The 22211-nt window shown below is 40.4% G+C and overlaps 1 protein-coding gene and 1 long non-coding RNA gene across 3 annotated transcripts in view; one reads left to right on the top strand and one right to left on the bottom strand.

Moving 5' to 3' along the window:
* Positions 1 to 21947, top strand: part of ctnnd2a (catenin (cadherin-associated protein), delta 2a) — a 227923-nt gene extending 205976 nt beyond the window's left edge. Inside the window, exons 22-30 of the mRNA XM_077624096.1 lie at positions 2679 to 2805; positions 13704 to 13835; positions 14131 to 14201; positions 16249 to 17857; positions 19972 to 20127; positions 20311 to 20396; positions 21380 to 21504; positions 21568 to 21686; positions 21750 to 21947. Of these exons, the coding sequence (XP_077480222.1) occupies positions 2679 to 2805; positions 13704 to 13835; positions 14131 to 14201; positions 16249 to 16665 (747 nt within the window). The 3' untranslated portion in view covers positions 16666 to 17857; positions 19972 to 20127; positions 20311 to 20396; ... (1 more) ...; positions 21568 to 21686; positions 21750 to 21947. The remainder of the gene's footprint in view (positions 1 to 2678; positions 2806 to 13703; positions 13836 to 14130; positions 14202 to 16248; positions 17858 to 19971; positions 20128 to 20310; positions 20397 to 21379; positions 21505 to 21567; positions 21687 to 21749) is intronic.
* LOC144091611 (uncharacterized) overlaps positions 21938 to 22211 on the bottom strand; it is a 2178-nt gene continuing 1904 nt past the window's right edge. For both annotated transcript variants that reach the window (XR_013305773.1, XR_013305774.1), the window contains one exon: positions 21938 to 22032. This is a non-coding gene — a long non-coding RNA (uncharacterized LOC144091611). The remainder of the gene's footprint in view (positions 22033 to 22211) is intronic.

Raw genomic sequence — 22211 nt, 5'->3', positions numbered from 1 at the left:
TGATAAAAGATTTAGCTGTGGCTCTTAATCAGGCATGCTCTCTCTATCGCTCTCTCACACACATGCTGGTAAATATCCTGCAAATTTTACACAAATCACTTAAAAGTGCTTGAAAGTTGGGTTTTATGGACGGAGAGATGTTACGCCTGGCACGTGGCATATTCTCAATGTGGTCCAGCCTTTTGTAATTGACACTGTGGGTTAGTGTCATTTGACAGAGCCTGATTTTGCATGTGTTATTTGTGTGAGATTTTTGCATGTGATGTTCCTGTAAATGGAGTGAATCCATTTGAAATAAAAATGTGTCTCCTCACTCGATACTATTGAAAGTGATATACGTCCAAGCCACTTTGGCTGGTAAGGCTGGCAGCCATCATTTGGAAGTGAATGGGCATTGGCATATACTGGAGACTTCTTAACAGCTTTTCCGCACTTGCTGCCGAACTTTGAAACACAAAGAAAAAAACAAACCGCTTTGGGCTACACCACTTTATCCACCCATCCATTTTCATTAGCTCTTGTTTGGTTTTAATCACAGCTGAGTTTGGCCAAAATGCTAACTACACCTCACAGGACATGGTACACGGTCGATTGGTCGCCGGTCTTTTGGTCACCGATCTTTTGATCGCCGGTCTTTTGGTCTCCCGGAAGGTTATTGATAATTACCATTTAAATCGTTGCTCAAATTCCCTAAATACAAACTGTGAATTACTATTTAGTCATACTTAATGCCCTAGTAATTATTAGGCTAAAGAAAAACTCCAAATTTTGCGGACTTTTATTGTTGGAGAACTTGTTAAGACCCTGACTGACGTACCTTCTTAAAGGGACAACACATGTACATACAAACTCTTATACACTCACACGTCGGCTCAGTGAAACTGCTCATGGCCATTGTTGGCTTTTACTGATGCGTAGACCGTGTTGTTTTACCTTGTTTTGTCGCCGTTTTTTTGGTCGCCCGTTGTCGCGGTCCGGGCGACCGAAAGACCGCGACCAAAAGACCGCGACCAAAAGACCGCGACCAAAAGACCGCGACCAATCGACTGTACACGACAGGACATATGTAGACTTCCATGTTCACATTCACACCAAAGAACACACTTGTATTTACTACCTTAGGATAACCGAACAGGCCTGTTTTTTTTCATTATTACTTTGTATTCACAGTTTTTACATTTTAGTATACACAAGCTAAGTATTATTTTTCCTTTTTTTTGCCAATAAATCGTCAATTGCCAACTCCCCACAGGAATTTTCCAGTGGAGATTTGATCCAAGATAATTCCACTTATTCTGTTTGATGATCAATCTTGTGAATTGAATCAGTTCAATGTGTATCTTTTCTTCAGTTTCCTCTTACGCACCCTTAAAGACCCGTTGCAGCTCAATTTGAGGATCCGATGAACGATCTGCATCCACAACAGCAGATTGCTCCCATCACTCACTGCGAAATTTATTCATTATTCAATACTCAGCAACTGTGTTCATTTGAGCAACATGACACTTTGACAGTGTCCAATTGAGGGGTGGCGGCATGTACCATCAGGAGGTTACATGTCTTATAATGCAATTTGTGTTGGAACGGAGGAAGAGTAAGCTGATGGATAAAAGGTTGCAGTATAGATGGCTGGAATTGATCTTGCTTTTTAGGCAATAGGTTCCACCTTCTTTTCATTTTCATTGCCGTGGCGGGAAAGTCAAGAGAGGACACAGCCTACTTCTTGATCCTTCATTTTTGTATCTCTACTTGGCTCGCTCATTACGCTCTTCGCTCTCATTACTTCCTGTCATCTTTTGTCTCACTTGTCCTCCCTTTTTTCAGCCTCATGTAGTATTTCCTCCTCTTTCCCCTCTCTAGCTATTCCACTTAAACGGTTCACCCCGATACCACCACCTCCATTTGCAATGCATGCACACCTGCACGCACTGCTAAGCTCATGCCCTCTGGACAGCCAAGCAATGATGGAGCACATCTCCATTTATATTTTTATCATTTGCCTTTGGTTTGTATTCAGAGGTAGCCAATTATCGTAATGCTAAATTGAATTGGGTTCCAGCTCTGTGATTGTTGCAGACTATTATAATCCATTTTTCAAAAGGCGTTGCTCCAATCACTGCTGAACCAATACACACACACACAGAAAGAAAAGCTATTGGCTCCGCAGTAATTATGTGCGCCGACTTGTTGTGTTAAAATGTCGCCGCCAGTAAAGTAATAAAACGATTGATGCTCAGCCTCGATGCAAATATTTTCATTTGTCTTGCCCACTTATGTTGTGGCTACCCCGTTCAGTTTTCAGAATACATATATATTTCTAGTTTTATATAGAGTGAAAGAAATTATTTTTGCCACAAATGATCATTTGGAGCAGACAGCCAATGCTAGAGGAAAAAAGGACAATAGTCTTGAATTAATTGACAATTTAGCATTTCCTCATTGTTCTACATTGCTTCTGGTCTAACCTAAATTAATATGATAATATTTTGATCTATATCATGCAATGAATAAGCTATCAAGCCCACATTATTTTAGTTATTGTTACAATATTCCTTTTATTGTATATCTTTTTTTATGAATACTGTAATGAATACACATACACAGTCTGTACTGTATCTTTAGTACTGTGCTTTATTTCTTCTAATAATCAAAGTCACCTCTGGTGTTTGTTTCTCTAGGATGGATACTCCCAGTATCACTTTGTGGGGTCCGCCTCCACAATTGAACGAGACCGGCAGAGACCATACTCTTCTTCTCGAACTCCCTCCGTGTCCCCCATAAGGACGTCCCCAAATAACCGTTCCGGTGAGTAAACATTAAGTAATGATGGTGAAGTGTGTATTTGTTGGGTGTGTGTCTTAGCCTGGATGTTGCTATCATCTCGTGATTGTTCCAAGAGTATTTTTATCCACTGAGGTCCTTCTTCCCATGAGGTCATTTGAGTTTAGGTTTAATATTTAATTTGAACTAAATTTAACCTTTGACAATTTTACACTGTTCGCAAAGATTAATGAAGGCTTTCAGAGTTCATTTTCACTGAAAACAAAGTCTTAGAGCTACCTAAATACTCAATTTTGTACAAAGGAAAATAACAGTTAGCTCTCACAGAAAAAACTATGAAAGATTTGCACATTCACATTTATTTACAATCTTCAAAGTCTCTTTGCTACTAATGATTGAATGTTTTGGTTTTTCCTGGACTCATCTTGGTCTGCTAATTTTAAAGGGTAAGCATGGATTATATATGTTAATGAATAGAAATTCATTTCTTCTAAATTAGCTTAGTTCCCCGCAATTGCCTGGCAACCAATTAAGGGTCTTCCCCGCTTACTGCCCAATGTTGGCTGGGATAGGCTCCAGCATCCCCGTGACCCTTGCGGTATGGGAATTTAATGAATGAATTATGTGGTTTATTGTAACCCACCAGAGGGACACAGTGGATATTACATTTACAGACGCTCCCCTACTTACGAACGAGTTGCGTTCCAAGCGATTGTTTATAAGGTGAATTTGTTCGTAAGTTGCTTGAGTTCTATATTTTGTATTATAATTTATGTTTAAGGCCTATATGAGTATATTGCAGGTTTGTATAAGTGCATTTGTATGTTTAAGGCTTGTATAAGTAACCTGCATCGGCACTGCACCTTTCACGTGTTCCATTATACGATCTTTCTGTTTATAAATGGTACCGACGGTCGAACGATTCAAGTTGTATGCCCGTGCAACGCTCACCATTTTCTCACCCGCATCAAGCTTCTTTATTATTGCCACTTTTGTTTCAAATGAAATGGCTTGCCTCTTCCTTGCACTACCACCCTCACTAGAAGCCTTTCGCTTTTCACCAACCATATTGAATAATGGATGCACGAGATATTTCATGATAAAAATGAAAAAAGTTCTTTGCACACTGGAGATACGTTCACACACTTACGCACTGCAACGAACTGGGCAGAGGAAGGTGGACGCTGGGTGAGCTCTCACAGCGCCAGGCGTCGGTATTGGCGGCGGAAAGAAGCACCACTCGGAAAATGGCGCAATACAAAATCTAACTTACAGCATCTCTTTCCGAACATTTTTCGACATATGCCATATGCGCAGACATGTTTGTATGTACCGTTGTTCGTAACTCGAATGTTCGTAAGTAGGGGAGCGTCTGTATTCTAATATATTAATTGTAGTTCACAAGACATTTTTATAACAAATGTTAAATGACCTAGATTGGACTGCGCTTGACACAAATATTGTTGAAGCATTGAGCATTTAGTGTTCAGTCTGCTGACATCTGGGGTGACTACTATAATTTGCGCTTGCCACCCATGGACTTTAAGCATGATTATCGTTAACCCCTTAGCTTGAGCCCAGTGGCCGCCTTCATGCTTTGCAAAGTGTGCATTAGCTGTTAGCATCCGTCGTCAAGGAGCCTTTAGCTGTGCTTTCACGCTATCAAGCTTAGCAGGCTGATGAAGCAGAAAAGTACTTTTCCTTCCCTCCAGCTTAGCAGGGTCTTTAAGGACCCAGCCAGGGAGCTATGGGTGTATTCATGCATGTTTGTGTGTGAAGAATGTGTGAAAAGAATGAGGTATTAGAGTAGTGTTAATTTAAGGGTGAGGACTTGACCTTGGAGAGTGACATTGAAATGTTCATCTTGTTTGTGTTTGTGTGTGTGTGTGTGTGTGTGTTTTTTTTTGAGGGAATAATGTCTCATCTATTCACCTCTCCTCCACTTCCTAGTTTTTTTTCTGTAATCCTTCTCTCCCGTCGTTTTTTCCTATGATTGCACACATGAATGTGAATATCAGTATCTCCTGCCTGCATATGCTTCTTGACTTCGCCCCTTAGAGATGGATAAAAGGGGAGGGAATAATGATGGAGTGAAAGAGTGTGTTGGGGGAGGCGGGGTTGAGGGATTGGGGGAAAAGAACAGTTTGGAGCAAAGCTGTCAGTCGATGGCAAGGAGACTGAGGGAGAAAAAGAGACCTTTGCGTCCACCCTGGCCGCCGAGGGGGTCCTGCTGTGTTTAGAACTGATAGAACAAGCCTCCCAGCTAGATTGTCACAGTAACCAGAGGAGATGGCAACAACTCTGCGGGTGTTAGGTCACAGCGCCCACCCTAATGGAATCCACCTCAGGGGTGTCAAATGATATATTACATGCAAAAAAAGAAAAATGAAAGTATGAACATTCATTTCGTTTTTACTTTGGGGCTGCAAGCCGCATGAGCCTTTTTGGTAGGCTGCTTCTGTGCTGTTCTCAGATTCTCAGTCACGTGGTGACCGAGCTATTTTACTGAGCGTTAATATGAGTAGTATAAGGATGAAGATGGCCCTGCCACCGGTTTGGAGACTTCCTATTTAGACCATTACAGTGCACAAAGAGCTTTTGTTAGGTACGCAAGTGGTGAGATGAGTTGGACCCAAATGCAGGGAAGGCAGACCCGGTAAGGGGGAGTTTTTTTTGTTGTTGAAAAAACTTCACTAAAAATAGCCGGTATACAAACCTCAGGGGAAGTGACAAGGGAACTACAAAGAGCAAAACCACACTTACCCGGGGAAAACACAAGGGGCACGGGGAGCATGCTGAGACCTGGACATGTGCATGGCAAAGGCATTCAAAATATAAGCGATCTGAACAAGGACAGACACTGACAAAGAGCAAATAGACAGACAGGATTTGACGGGGAATGAGGAACAGGTAGGTGACGAGACGCAACAACAGGGGAAGTCAATTGGTAGTGGACTAGTTACACAAAAGGAAAAAGCCAAGAATTAAAAAAATTATGATAATACAGTGGTACCTCAACCTACAATCAGCTCGTGGTACGACGAAAATTTCGATCGAATAATTCGCCCGCGATACGATCAAAATTTCGAGATGCGACCAAGCCAGGTGGCCATTACATGGGAGGCTGTTTATCTTTGTAGCGCACTGTCTTTTTTGCCGCATCTCTTTTGTGTATAATAGATATCTACGAGCACTGAACAATTTATTCAGACGAGTTTCGACCAGGAAACGCACAACGCGCATGCGCGGGCAAAAAGAGGGCTTTCTGGGTAATGAAGTATGCTCGTGCACACAACACCCATAGGCAATGGCACCCTTTCTCAGAATAAAACTTCATTACCCACAATCAATACGTGGGTAAACTCAGCTATTACATTTCCTGTTATTCTGTCCTTAGCCTTAGCTCCCGCGATCGCTCATTCAAGACTGTACTTCTCGTTGGCAAGTGGTCGTGCGTTATCCTATTGTGAGGACATTTGTGTGCATCATTTTCGGAATATTTTGAAGGAAATACAACAGCAAACAGCCCATCGATAGCAAACGTGAGGGTGGAGGCGTGGCAAACCGCTAACACGGAAAACGAAGTTAAAAAAAGATTAAAACAAAATTTGAATTCAGTTTTGTGTAAAGTTACATTAAACGTATGTTTGAGTGTCTGTATATATTAATCCAAGTTAATCTAAAAAAAAAAGTTTGTTTACGAGTGCTGTGGATAAAGTCCCCCCGAACACCTCCGCCTCCGTGTATGTCGTTGTCTCCACCCTCCGCGAAATGCGTCTAATTTTACTTCTATTAAACACATTTTATTACTATTAAACCACTAGTTATGTGCTACTTTGTTAATAGATGGCGAATTAGAAGAAATAAAACATTTTTTCCAATCCAATATCCTGTTCGGTGTTTTTTCAGAGGGTTGGAACGAATTAATTTGTTTTTAGTTCATTTCAATGGGAAACGTCCGCTCAAGTTACGAAAAGCTCGACATACGAAAAGCTCGACATACGATCTCAGTCCCGGAACGGATTAAGATCGTATGTCGAGGGTACCACTGTAATAGCCTAAATAAACCATTTCTGAATACTCCGGCTGGCCATCAATTCAGGGTGTCCACCGCCTGGTGCCCGTAGTTAGTTGGGATAGGCTCCAGCACCCCCTGCAACTCTGGAGAGGATAAATGGTTTGGAAATTGAATGAATGAATAAATAAACCCCAAAGGAAGTGAAACCTAACTGCTTTAAAGGCTCACATTCACCCATTCATGCACACATCTGCAGTATTGATTTGCTGCCATGAAGAGCACTGCCATGCCTAGCAGGAGCAACATTGGCTCCACTGTCTTTCCCAAGGACACTTCAACAGTGAAAAGTTGAAGCCAGTATTTGAACTGCTGTCTTTTCAGTCACTGTGCGCTGCTAACTGTGCCACACTGTCATGAAATCCATCCATAAAATCTTAGACTTAGGTACATTGTTTTGTGGCTAAAACTGACAGAGTGAGCAGTTTTTATGGAGATCTTTTGATCCCTCCAATATGCTTCTTTGTAAGGTTTTTTTTTAATTTAAAACCATTTTTGTACTCGGTGATTAAGGTGTCCTGCCATTGCTCTTGTGTGCATACAATACAATCTATTCTTAAACATTGGGGCGCAGATAAGGGCGATGAGTGCTCTTTTTGCTTTTGGATGTCAAACACATAGCACTGTGATTGTAATAGGGAGTCCTTTTGTATTCAAAGAGATAAAGAGAACTCATACAGGCTCTTATATTCTCTTTAAAAAAACACTTATCCTATTTGCGTAGTTTTGCCTTGCTGTCATCATGATACAGGAGAAATGCCAAGGAGAACAAAGGAATTTTTGTTCCCTGTTCTTGGATTCTCTCACAGGAAAAGAAGACAATTGTTCATCTTGTACAATGGTTGAATGTTTATTCAAGCAGATTGACAAATTGTGCAGACTGTATAGTAGTTATCTCACATTGTGATTGACACATTGTAACAATTGCAAAGACAAAATCCCCATTGATTTTAATTTCAAACATTCAAATCCAATTTAAAAAGCTTTAAAGTTGGGCAATTTATTTCTATATAAAAGCTTTATTAACAACACAGACACAGTTTTAATAATGTTTAACTCTAGGCACCATAGTTTTAAAAAAAAGTTTTGATATCACTTTTTCAAACAGCGACTTTAACTTAACTGAAAACCCAAGGATTTTTAGTTCTTAAAACATAGTTTTAGTGTTAGTATCAGTTATAAGAATTTTCTATAAAACACCTTATTCTTTTCATTTTTATAAGGATTGAAAAATCTGTTTAACTATAGTTTGTTGCCTTTGTGGTTGACGTCACAACGTGCACTCTGGCTAGTGACGTACAGTGGTACCTCGAGATACAAGCTTAATGCCTTCTGGGACTGATCTCGTATGTCGATTTTCTCGTAACTCAAACGAACGTTTCCCATAGAAATGAACTAAAAACAAATTAATTCGTTCCAAATCTCTGAAAAAACACCAAAAACATGATATTGGATTGGAAAAACATTTTTATTTGTTCTAATTCGCCATCTATTAACAAAGTAACAAATAACTAGTGGTTTCATACTACTAAAATGTGTCAAATATTATTAAAATTAGACGGATTTCGCGGAGGGGAGAGAGACGCACATTTAAATGAACTTGAATTGTGATGCAGACACACTCAAAATAAGTTTAATCTAACCTTACACTAAACTTAATTCTAATTTTGTTTTAAATTTTGATACCTTCTCCCCGGTTGGCTCTATTTCCCCTGCCTCCACCCTGACTTTCAGATGCAACCTAGATGTTTGCTTTTGTATTCCCTTCAAAATATTCCCAAAATGATGCACACAAATGTCCTCACAATAGGATAACGCATGACCACTTGCCAACGAGAAGTAGTATATACTCTCGTACAGACGCTCCCCTACTTACGAACATACGACTTACGAACAACGGTACATACGAACATGTCTGCAAATTGCGTTTATGTCGAAAAATGTTCGTAAGTTCGATTTTGTATTTTTTTCCGCGTAGTGCTTCTTTCCGCCGCTAATACGGCTGGCGCTGTGAGGGCTCAGCTCACCCAGCATCTACCTTCTTCGTTGCAATGCGGAAGTGCGTGAACGTATCTCCAGTGGGCAAAGAACCTTTTTCATTTGTATCATTAAATATCTCATGCATCCATTATTGAATATGGTTGGTAAAAAGTGAAAGGCTTCTATTGAGGGAGTTGCAAGGAAGAGGCAAGCCATTTCATTTGAAACGAGTGGCAATAATAACGAAGCTTGATGCGCGTGAGAGTGGTTAGTGTTTCACGGGCATACAACTTGAATCGTTCGACCGTCAGTACCATTTATAAACAGAAAGATCGAGCAGCAGGACCCAAATATTGAACGTTGCACAAAGTTTGCAAATTAATTGAATGATGCCATACAGTGCTACCGCATCATTTATGATGAAAAAAAGAAGAAAACTGTGCAATCGTCGTTAGATCGCTTCTTTCGGCCAGTTTCTAATACATAAATCTCTCTCTCTCTCTATACAGTACTGTACATATTCTCTCCATTTTATTAAATGTTTTTTCAGTACAAACCAATGCGTGTTACTTATACAAGCCTTAAACATACAAATGCACTTATATAAACCTTCAATATACTTATATAGGCCTTAAACATAAATTATAATACAAAATATAGCACTGAATCAACTTACAAACAAATTCAACTTATGAACAATCGCTCGGAACCTAACTCGTTCGTAAGTAGGGGAGCGTCTGTATTAGCGATCGCTCCACCAATCGCACTGACTAACGGGGAAAAAAACTGAAAAAATGCAACGCTCCGCCCAGTGCTCGTAGAGACATTACATGAGAGAGTTGCGACCAGAAAGACAGTGGCCATGATGTTCTTATGAGCAGCCTCTCGCGTCCGCTGTATGCTCGTATATCAAAATCTGTCTCGTATCTCAAGATAAATATTTGCCCGAAATTTTACTCGTATCTCAAATTGCTCGTATGTCGGGGCACTCGTATGTCGAGGTACCTCTGTACAATAAAACATGGCAGCATGATCATTTGTGCAGATATCCCATGCTTCATAGGACACGAAAACTATGATGCCGTTTGCTCAAACGAGGACGCCTGCCATCGTCAGCCTCCACGACCAGAAGAGTGTTGCCTTACCGAATCGGAACTGGGTCACCATTGTGACATAAAGCACTATCCAGAATAATGATCATCGTGCCTGTCAGCTAGGAGCAATTTAAGAGTTGCCTGAACCATTTAGTGTTCCTACTTTACATTTGATATGTTTTGAATAAAGAGTATCATGTATTAAACAGCTACCTGATGGTTTAGGCCGTAGGGGTTCACTCGCCTAACTTCGGTGCAGACAAGCATGGGATCACTTCCCGCTCGGGGTGGTATGACTGCGTGCAAACGGTTGTCTGTGTCTCTGTGTGCCCTATGGCTGACCGGCGACCAGTCTAAGGTGTAGTCTGCCTTTCGCCCAAAGTCCACAATGATAGGCTCCAGCAACCCTTGAGAATGTGCAGTATGGATAATGAAAGAATGTATTAAACTGGCGTCCTGCATCGTTTGTCTTTGGCGTTTTTTTTTCCATGCATTTCACTCAATCTCTGAGGGCATTGAGGCTTGTTGTGATGGAAAATAGTCAGAACAGCATTTTGTTTTAGTCTCTGCTTATATCCACCCGCTCCGGTGAGCTCTTTCGCAATTTCTGTTGGGCTAAAAGCCTCAAATGCGTCAGGAGAAAAATGTCAAGAACACTGCCGTGAATCTGGGTAAGTTATATATGTCCATCCACAGCATTTTCCCACTCCTTTCTCATCTCTTTGTCAGCTGGAAAGCTGTGTGGACTCACATCACTCACCTTTTGACTGGAAAGGGCATCCAAAAGCAGCACAATTTGGTATTTTACTTCGCCAGTATTGAGCACAGCTATTCTACCAAGAGCAACCTAATTGTGTCATCACCCTTAGCGTGCATAAAACATGGCGGCCTCTGTAGGTCAAAATGAAGGATAGAATTATCCTTTCATCCCAAATACTTCCCCCATGTACTTGCACATGCACATCTACTATCTCATCTCATTTTCTGAACCTCTCTATCCTCTCTAGGGTCGCAGGGGGTGCTGGAGCCTCTCCCAGCTGACTTTGGGCCAGAGGCAGGGGACACCGTGAACTGGTAGCCAGCCAATCGCAGGGCACAAGGAGACAAACAACCATTCACGCTCACACTAATACCTAGGGGCAATTTAGAGTCTAATCAGCCTACCATGCATGTCTTTGAAATGTGGGAGGAACCGGAGTACCCGGAGAAAACCCACGCAGAACATGCAAACTCCGCACAGGTGGACCGACCTGGATTTGAACCCATGTGCCCCACTGTGAGGCCGACGCGCTAACCACTCGTCCGCCCAGCCGCTCGTTGCATCTACAATGTACTATTCATTTTAGATGAAATTTAATCTGGTGGCCCAATGGTCTCGTGCAGGGGTGGCCAACTCCGGTCCTTGACCCCCTATCCAGTCTGTTTTCCATGTCTCCCTCCACCAACACACCTGAATCAAATCATTGAGATCGGTATGATGCTTCTGGACAGCTTGCTGATGAATTGATCATTTGATTCAGGTGTGGTAGAGGAGGGAGATATGGAAAACTGACTGGATAGGGGCTCTCGAGGACCGGACTTGGCCACCCATGATCTAGTAGTTAACATGTCGGCCTCACAGTTCTGGGGTGGAGGGTTCAGTCCCAGGTTGGTCCTTACTTTGTGGAGTTTGCATGTTCTCCCAAGGTCTTGCATGGGTTTTTTCTAGGTATTCGGGTTTCCTCCCACATCATGCATCATCCAGGCTGGTTGAACATGCTAAACTGCCTCTAGGTGTGAGTGTGTGTGTGTGTGGTTGACCGTCTCCTTGTGCCCTGCCATTGGCTGGCCACCAAGTCAAGGTGTCCGCTGCTTGGTGCCCATCGTTAGCTGGGATAGACTCCAGCACCCCCTGTGCCCCTCGTGAGGATAAGCGTTTCGGAAAACAAATGAATAAGTGTAATCTATTAAATATTAGTGGTCGTTTAGCCCTATAATGGCCGCCAGAGCGAAACTATAGAATTGCCTAGATTATATATTTTATGTTTCTCTGACGTATTTTAATTCAAGAGAACAATTGTCCCTTATTAGGTCTTCATACCTGTACCCCTTTTTAAAATGGTTAGAGATAAAGCCTCACTGTATCTTACTGGACAACTGATCATCTTCATCAGAGGTTGAATATTCTTTCTCAGAATCTGAGTAATCAATTTAATGATGAAGTACTTTGTCAAGGGTAAAAACTCCTCTTGGCATGATATTTTTTCCCGTAGAATTTGCTATGTAGCTTTCTCCCACCTACCCTTAACCACTGCTCCCTCAAAGGGGAGCGGTTTTCAAACGCCCAGAAATGATGCTCAGGATGACGTGGCGGATATCTGCCATCTTTTGGTGCAAAGTATTAACTACATGAGGCACCATATTTGCAGCTGTGGCTTGTTAAAGTCAGAAATTGTGCATGTCATACATAATTTGGCGATTAAACACTTAACACTGCTCCTCCTGAATCTTAGATTCGGCTCTCTGATATACCCTCCTCTTCGCATAGAGACATAGACCATAGATCTAGCTATGTTCTTAGAAGTGTGGTCCTTCTGTTTCAAATGCACAACCCAATCCACACAATTTTGAAGGGTGTGTCAACCAAGATCTCGCACTCTCAGTGGAGCTCATACTTAAATCCCAGAAATAGGAAAGTCTTCAGTCTCTGCTTCCACATGGGTAGGTGTATCAGTGGAGTTAAGGGTTTTGAAGTATTTGAACCAGTGAATAACATATTTTCCAGAATTTTAGCCACACTGTTTTATATTTGCAATCAATATAGTTGCTGGTGCGATTACTATCATGTGACATCAGCTATGATATGGGTTAACTTCGGCTTTGACATTTTTGCCAGAAATTCTTAGTCTTATCTTCCCACTACTAATTCAATTAGCCACAAATGTATTGGTATTTTTGTACTAGTTTCTACTGGTGTATGATTATCTGACTCATAGCTTCTTATTCCCTTTATCTAAATAAATCCTCCCTATATGATGCAGTCGAATTCAACACCAGAGCAACTGCACACTTACCTGCAAAGGGGAACTGAGTTGCCCAGACTATTTTTAGAGTGTCCTTCACGCGCTTTGGCTAATCTTGCACTGCGTTAATGCACTATACATATGTGGAGTAGTTACAGAAATGTTTAGCGAAGCAAACTGAGGACGCTGATACTCGGGTAGGCAGGCAGGTAGGCAGCATTCTGGCAATCCCATGTGTCAAGATAAGAGGGACTGAGTAAGCACTTTGAATATGCTATAAGGGGATTACATTGTGTGTGTGTATGTCGAGAGAGAAAGAGAGAGAGAGGGAAAGAGCCAGTGAGTGTGTGAGAAAAACTGGGGAAGAAACACTTGTTTCAACTTTTGTATTGTAGTTTGTATTGTGTGGACATGTGTTTTCAGTGATGCGTTCATGTGTGTAAGGATTGAGCTGTCTTGAAAAGTTGGTATTCCTGCTGGTAAAATAGAATTCTACCACAGTGTAAGAAATATGTCAGGATAAGATCAACAATTCACAACATTCCTATGTCCAGACAACTGTTTTCATCTCATATTTTACATGGCTAATCATGAAAATGGGCGGTTTGTATTTTATCCTTTTGCAGGTGAAACTATATGCTGTCATGGTCATTATGGAAGAATGAATACACACCTTGAAAGGCCAAAAATGTGGATGCCTGCATAAATGCAGACAGGCAGGGGTGTGAAATCTCATGCTGTTCTCATTATTTTGTGGGTCTTTGTGTGTAGCAAGCGCTCCAGCTTCTCCGAGAGAAATGATGAGTCTGAAAGAACGCAAGATGGACTACGATTCCACAGCAACCAACGCAGGTTTCCATGGTAACAAAGGCGAGCACACATCCCGTAAAGATGGCATGGCAGGTGTGTATGACTTTCTGTGCGAGTGTGTGTGATAGGTCTTTCTTTTCATACACTTTCATTATGTTGCATTTCTGTTCTTTATAGCCATGCACATTTTTTTTTGCACACTTTATATTATATAATGTACTTAGATGTTTTTTTTTTATTCTTATTATTGTTTATTTATTATTATATTTCTATTAGTCCCGATTCATTTAATTATAATGGAATAAAAATACTTGTCATTTTTGTGAACATAGTAGCACGCCACCGACGTCACTATAATTAGCCAATGTCACTTCTATTTATCTTCAAGTTTCCTGTGGAACGTCAACTTTGTTCCGAAACTCATACCTGACTGCCAGTGATGATATCAAGCCAAATCAGGTGAGCCATTATTCCTAAACAAAATGTTTTTCTATGAATAGTCAAAAAGCATGTCCAGCATGACCTCATTTTGGCAAATCCCATTTAGAGATAATAGCTAAATTGAATTTAAAAAACCTTAAATCACCTGTGTCAAAGTGGCGGCCCGGGGGCCAAATCTGGCCCGCCGCATTATTTAGTGTGGCCTGGGAGAGTAAATCATGAGTGCCGACTTTCTCTTTTAGGATCCAATTTAAATGAAGAGTATAGATGTATATTAAATTTCCTGATTGTCCCCCTTTTAAAATCAATAATTGTAATTTTTTAATCAATTTCTTCTGTGTTTTTAGCTCAAAAATCATTTTGTAAATATATTTTAAAAAGCTAAAATAAACATTGTTTTAGATCTATAAAAAAACTGAATATTCAGGGCTTTTCATCAAGTTCTTTTAATCCATTTATATAAAAAAAAATCTAAATATTATATCTAAAATGGTCCGGCCCACGTGCAATCAAGTTGACGTTAAAGCGGCCCGCGAACCAACCCGAGTCTGACACCCTTGCCTTAAATTGTGGCGTCTCTTCTCAAAGATGGCAATTAGTCCCTTACCTCAATTCATCTCCCTTTTGTATTCTGGAGGAGTCAAGTTTGTGGTAGGGGAGTAAGAGTAGAGGCAAACATTTGGCAGCTGAGAAAACATATGTAAACATGCACATAAACACACAACTTAATAATACCTTACGTTTTGTGAAATATCGATTCAACGGCAATTGTCTTTTGCGACTTTTCATAATTTTCCATAATGCGCAAGACATACGTCGTCAAACTGGGAGATTGTACGAGTCATGAACACTTTAATATCAGACTGCTTCTTCCTTTCACTCGCACTGGGAATAACTTTGATGAAAAATGTTGATAAACAAAGAATGAAGTTACAATAAGCACTTGGAAAAAGGATTAATGTCACACGAAAAGCATCAAGAGAGATGCAGCTCCTTCCTAGTCGATGGGAGGCCAGTGGGGTGTTGGAAGATAGCCAATGGGAGGCGAGCAAAGTTTTGAGACAGCCAAAGAAAGAGCAACTCTATCACTCTAATTTCAAAATAAAATACAGGATGCTACGAATGTATTTACCTTTCAGGGGATGTTTGAATTGTCTAGACTTTGCATTTCATAACTTGAATTTCTTTTGTTTCCTGAGAGAAAATTTTCCCAATGAGGCGTTTTGTAAACTTGTATGTACGTAGATGTTTGTAAATAGAGGTACCACTGTATATCATATTAATAATAACAATGTAAAAACCTAAGTAGATTACAGAAGCATCACGGTATTAATACGGGTACTCGGACGATTCGGCGAAAGACGTTTTGCCGACGGACGTTTCGCCGATGGACAGTTCGCCGAATGGACGTTTCGCCGAACGGACAGTTCACCGAACGGACGTTTCGCCGAAAAAATTGTGTTTAATTTATTATTTTATTAAACAAATAAAAGCGGGGATGTTTTTCATTGTGTTGTTTTTTGTGCCGAGGTTGAAAAACACACACACGATCCGGGGGCGGGGCGAGCGCGCAAATCCCGTTTCAGCGAAACGTCCATTCGGCGAACTGTCCGTCTGTGAAACGTCCGTCGGCGAAACATCTTTCGGCGAATCGTCCGGTCATGTTAATACATGGTTCATAAAGCTACTGTTGTGCATGTGTTACATATTACACGAGGCAATGCGTCAATGTCAACAGTCTAATAATTGTAATTAAAGTAGAAGCCTAATCTTTACTTGGGACAAGAAGTTCCCAGTTAACTAGTAAATAAATAAAAATGAATTTATGAAGTTATTTTAGTTACATGGGACAGTTTTCAGTAGAAACATCCTTTCTAACCCAAAAAACAGTAGGACTGCATGTAAAAAAAAATGAATAGGCAGCATGAGCCCTCTACCTGTTTCTTTTTCAACACTGCCTGAAACCTCTTTCTCCCATCACCTCACATTCCACTTCCCTCCCCCCTGTCCTCAAATGCAACCCTCCATCCCCGACTGTTCTCCCTGATATTGCATCCCCAAAAAGGCTCCAGTTCAACCCTGCACCATGGTCCCCCAGCCTCTGCAGGACAGTCCATCAACAGCCATGCTAAAAGACTACGACCATTACCCACCTCCTCCCTCCTTTCCCCAGCCTTTGCCTCCACAGCCTCCCCCTCACAGTCAGAGCCGGAGTTTCGACGAGGCCTATTACGAGGACCAGGGACAAGCGCCGCTTCCACCAAGCCAGCCGCAGATTCAGACACAAGTCCAACCTCAGGCCCAACCCCAGCAACCTCCCACCACCACCGGAGCACCACGGGACCCGCGAGAAGACCTGCGCATGCATCTAGGCCTAAAGTCCACTGGCAACTATGTAGACTTCTATTCAGCATCCCGGCCATACAGCGAACTAAACTACGAGACCAGCCACTATCCAGCCTCACCTGACTCGTGGGTCTAATACTAGTCTCTAATGATGACAGTAGCGATGATGATGATGATAAGGGGTTAAAAAGTATCTAAATGATGAAAGGGATGTTTTTTTTCCAAACACATCAAGTTTGCAAAGTAGTCTTCAGACCCTTAACAAGGACTTTTTGTGTTCTCTCAAAACAAAAGCAAGAAAATAATGAGGTCGGGTCAAGTGACAATGCATGTGCATGCCAACATTTTCTTTATTTTATTTTTTGTAACAACCACCTACTTTAATCTTAGTCCTGATCCACTGAGTGAAGGGCCTTGAAGGCAGTGGGCAGTATAAATATAGAAAGAAAGCAAACAATAAGCCACATTCGGACGACTAAAGAAGAGGAGTTGGACGAGGGGTGACCGTTTAATGGAGATCAAATGACTTTAGAGCTTTTATTCTTGGATGGCGTTCTGATCTGACCTTTTGTTGAAAACAGTTAGAGCAAGATAGGATGACTCACAGGAGGCTTCTCCAGAAGGTCAAGGAGAATGGAATCATATCATTCTTGAGGAGAAAACTGGGTCTTTTCCACTTCACCTAAGCGTAGCACTGCTTCTTCACCCTGCAATTCCGTTGTTGTCATGATTGCCTTTTTGCCTATGGAAGTCTTTCAATTCATTTTAGAGGAATGTCATCCTTTTTTTCTACTTTTTTAGATTTTTCAAAAAGTCATTTTATCTCATCCATATGTGGCGTGCGGACTTTTTTAACGCAATTTGTTTTAAAGCAAAAAAAAATACAACAAAAATATGTAATATAACAACACAAAACGCAGACTTCATCAGCAAGATGTATGTCAGCACAATCCCAGCTTTGCAGTATTTGTGTTTGCCGACCTTCACCCGTTGAAAATGGAAATGCACACGAGGAGCGTTGTTAAGCAAGAAGTGCTTTTTCACTGCCTAAAAAAAAAAGAATACATACAAGCACAGTTTGTGTTTGGGAAGTTTGGTCTTATCTTTTAGTGGGAGAATGATCACTTCTGCAGGAGTAACTATTGGACAATCCAACATGTACTAAAGTGACAAAGGACTTGTCGAACTTTGACCCCTCATGGATCGTTTCTGGATGGCTTTAAAGGAACATTCTGTCTCAGTTTTTAGACACAGACTGGAATGTTTTGCTCTGTTTGTAACCTTTTTTTTTGCTGTGCCCCTGATCTGGATATTGCTGGGAACAGTGGGTAAGTTCCCTTAGTTGTACATCGCAATGTTGATTGAGCATATGTTGGCGCGTAAAGGGGCGAGTGTGCGTTTGTGTGCATGTAGTTGACAGAATGCGTGGCCTGTGTGTACACACATTAACCCGGGTGAGCGTATTTATGCATGCATGTGTGAAGTAGTGTGCGTATGCCCCTATTGTGTGTCTGTGTGTGCGTGGGTTTCTGTACAAATCAATGTCCACACAAGGCATTCCTACCGAAAGTCCAGTCTGGTTTTTCAAACCACGGTACAAATCACTAGAATGAAATGTTGATTATAGAATGACAAATCTATAAATATATGAATATAAATATATAATTTTTATGTGCAGATATCCGTGTCACTAAAGCGCAACCAATGTTTGCAGAGAAAAAAAAAGACTTGGTGTACAAACAGAACTTTAGTTCACTTGCTCTGCTCGTGGAAACTGCAGCTCTCCCTGCCCTTCCCTAGCTGACGAGACTAAAGAGAAATCCTTCCTGAAAATGCTCAGGCTCTGGTGCGAGTTGTGTGTTATTGTGTATCCATGCTTCTTAAATGACCCTGCTGAGAGAGGACCGTACTTGAACACAAGAAGAAATAAATAATTAAAAAAAAACACTTTGCAAAAAATTGTCATTGATCTTTTCCTAATTTTCATCATTGATTTTACAGTTCTAGTCGCTAACGACGGTTTTGCAGTGGCAAAAACAGGCTTTTCATGTGTGTTCTACGCACACAAAACTACTGTTTGTTGTTCTTTTGTTAAACAGTTATCACTTTATATAATAGTGTAATTAGGCCACACATTTTGAAAATAAACACTCCTGCCACTGTTAACTAACCCTTTTTGTCTGCCTTAGCTCTGGGGTCTATAATAATTAGACTCCAAGTTTTCACTTTGCTGCAGCAGTTATTTTCATTGCAGCCGTATATGAAACATTTTTCTTTTAACTTGATATAACATACTTTTCTGACTAGACTAAATTGCCCCAGGTAGGAGTGTGAGCATGAATGGTTGTTTTTCTCACCAATTCAGGGTGTCCCCCGCCTCTGGCCTGAAGTCAGCTGGGATAGGCTCCAGCACCCCCTGCGACCCTAGTGAGGAAAAAGTGGTTCAGAAAATGAATGAATGAATAGACTATAGCAACCCTCTTTGAGTTTAAAGGTGCATTGGAGTTTAATTGTAGTATACACATACACAAACACATATACACATATATATACATGTGTATATATATATATATATATATATATATATACATATATATATATATATATACACATATATATATATACATATATACATATATATATATACATATATATACATATATATATATATATATATATATTGGCAACAAATATTGGCTGAATGAAATGTGATTGGTTAAATGCTTCAATATGAAAACTCATCTGGAAGCAGTGCAACCAGCGGGAAAGCAATGAAAGGAAGCTAACAGACAATTTGGAATTATTTCATAAGTATTGATGGACAAAATATAATATATGATTCAGATATTTCTTAGGCCAGCAGAGAAGGCCCTGACGGCACACACACTATATATATATATATGATTTTCCTTGCGATGCCTTCAATTGAAATATTTAGAAATATAGCCATATTTTACTCACCAAAAATCATTTTTACCTGTACACAATATCCATCCTCCTTCTTTTCTAGTCTGTGATTCAGATATTTCTTAGGCCAGAAGAGAAGGCCTTGAAGACCCTGACGGCACACCACTGCCAAGTATCATTTAAATGTCTAGAAGTAAAAAACACTAAAGTGCATGTCATCACAATGTTCATAATGTGCAATCCTGTATTTTAAAGGATTAAAGCCCAACCAAAAAGTATTTACAGCTCCCCCCACTGACTAATGCACGTTATGATGAAAACAATGTATTTTTTTAAGTATGAAAGCCCAATCAACATTGATTTACAGCCCCGCCCCACCCACTGACTAATGCATGTTATTAAGAAAACAATGTATTTTTTTAAGTATTAAAGTCCAACCAAAAAGCATTTACAGCCCCCCACACACAGACACACACTGACTAATGCACGTTATTATGAAAACAATTTATATTTTGTGTGTGTCTATTTTTAATAGGCGTGGCCGAGGTCACAGTTCAAATAGCCGACGTCAAACCCCAAAATGGCTGATGAGTCAGGAGGCAACACTGGCGTGCACTGCAGAGCAGCTCAAAAGTGACGATTTGCCGAAGAAAGCCTGACAAACTTCTCACAAGACGATGCAGCACATTCGGTACGTTGTCATTTGGGGATTTCGAAGCCCCAGTTCTCGTCTTAAGAGTGATAAGAGCATGATTCGTTGACGTGATTTAGCCCCATGTGTGTGCAGACAGGAAAATGTTTGCAAACAAATTGGCTACATTGCGTTACCGATCGCTCTTTGTTTAAAAAGAAATCATTCCATTGTGTGTTTCAGTCCCTCAACGAGCACAGACTGCTGGGAAACATCAAGAATGTGGCCAAAACGACCAGAAAGGGGCATCTTCTCGACGCCATAACAAAGTGAGTCATTTTTAAATAGTTCCGATTTTCTCTATCCGTGTAATATTTAAACGTCAGCGTTCGGTATTCAAGGCAATTGGCTCGTTTTTAATCATGATACATTCAAATTTTGAATGAAAACACTAACTAACTAGGTGTTTTTAATAGCAAAAACCTGTGGATAAGTCATCCACACAAATGCCATTAGTGGATGTGTAAGGAATAAACAGTAATCCCTCGATTATCGCGGTTAATGTAGACCAGACATGGCTGCGATAAATGAAAAACCGTAAAGTAGGGTCATCCCAATTGAATTTTAAAAAGATACTATAGTGGCAAGTGAAGGAGTAGCTTCCACTTGAGTTTCAATGTGGCTCTTCACATATTTCTGAACTTACAAAAAAAATCTGCCATGTAGTGGAACTGTGCACCTGAATAAATTATATACTTTTACCCCTTAAAGACCTCAGGGCTTTGACCTTTTCATTTTTAGTTTTAAATGTAGTTTTGACAAAACCTAAGTGAGACATTTATTCAACAATAGTGCAGGCGTCATTTTTTTAAAGAATGAATGGATTTGAAATGATTGACTGAAACTCGAGGCAGAAGTAGTATTTATTTTATTTATTATTTTCATGTAATTTGTACCTTGCTTCTCTTCAGATTCCACAGCCATTGACACCAAACTCTGGTCCTTGAGGGCCCCTGTCCAGTATGTTTTCCATATTTCCCACCACATGATCAAGATCCTGATGATTTGTTCTAGGAAAACATGGAAATAGACTGGATAGGGGCCCTCAAAGACTCAGATCATTTTTGAGTCTCTCTGCAGCAGACAAAAAGAAAACCTGACCATCAGAGGAGTATGTCTAATATTGCCTTTTGATGTTTTATAGAAAAGCTAAACAGGAGTTTTTTTGGGGGTCAAATTTAGACTTAATTAGCCCCTGGTCTGTTTCTTATGTAACTTAATCTATTGTGCCTTGATCCCTTTTGTTTTCCAGAATTCCAGCCAAGGGTGGATGAGGTTTCCTGCCTATGTACAGATAGGCTGATGCACCCCCCCCCCCCATTTCTAGGTGCTGGGTGTTAAGCCAGAACCTATCTCGAAGATTTTTCAAAATAAAAGGTAAGACCTTGCGACTGTTTTTTTACTTAACTTTGTGTATTGTACCCTTTTTTTGTTTTCCAGAATTCCACCCAGGGGGGGCAAGGTTTCCTGCCTATGTACAGATAGGCTGACGCACCCCCCCATTTCTTGGTGCGGGGTATTACGCCAGAACCTATCTCCAAACTTTTTCAAAATAAAAGGTAAGACCTTGCGATTGGTTTTTTACTTAACTTTGTGTATTGACCCCCTTTTTTTATTTTCAGAAATCCACCCGGTGCCCGGTGGAGTGTCTTTGTCCATTTGTAAATGGATGAAGGCAAAACTGATTTTTCAAAATGCTAGAGGGCCTGGGCGAACCAATCTATGAAGTTTTTCAAAATAAAAGCTCTTGCAAAGTAAATATGGGTGTTATGCCAGAACATATCTCCAAACTCTTTCAAAATAAAAGATCTTGCAAAGTATACATGTCTTTTTATTAACAGGAAAACATTTTAACTCTTGCCATCATATTGAAGTGTTGATTGGTTTGGCCAGTCTTTTCTCCACCTGCAGATGAAGACATGGTTATAGATTAACAAAAAAATGGGGAACAAACACTTAGAAAAAAAAAAACTGGTGTAAACACAAAAGAAAAACTTAGGGGAAAAAATGGGGAAAATATAAATACAATCTGGGGGAATAAACACTTTAAAAATTAGAAAAATAAATGGAATAAATACTTAAAA

Source organism: Stigmatopora argus, chromosome 17 (genome assembly GCF_051989625.1).
Source record: "Stigmatopora argus isolate UIUO_Sarg chromosome 17, RoL_Sarg_1.0, whole genome shotgun sequence".
NCBI classification, from domain to species: Eukaryota; Metazoa; Chordata; class Actinopteri; order Syngnathiformes; family Syngnathidae; genus Stigmatopora; species Stigmatopora argus.
The sequence above is the reverse complement of the archived record's forward strand: the minus strand, read 5'-3'. Positions and strand labels throughout refer to the sequence as shown.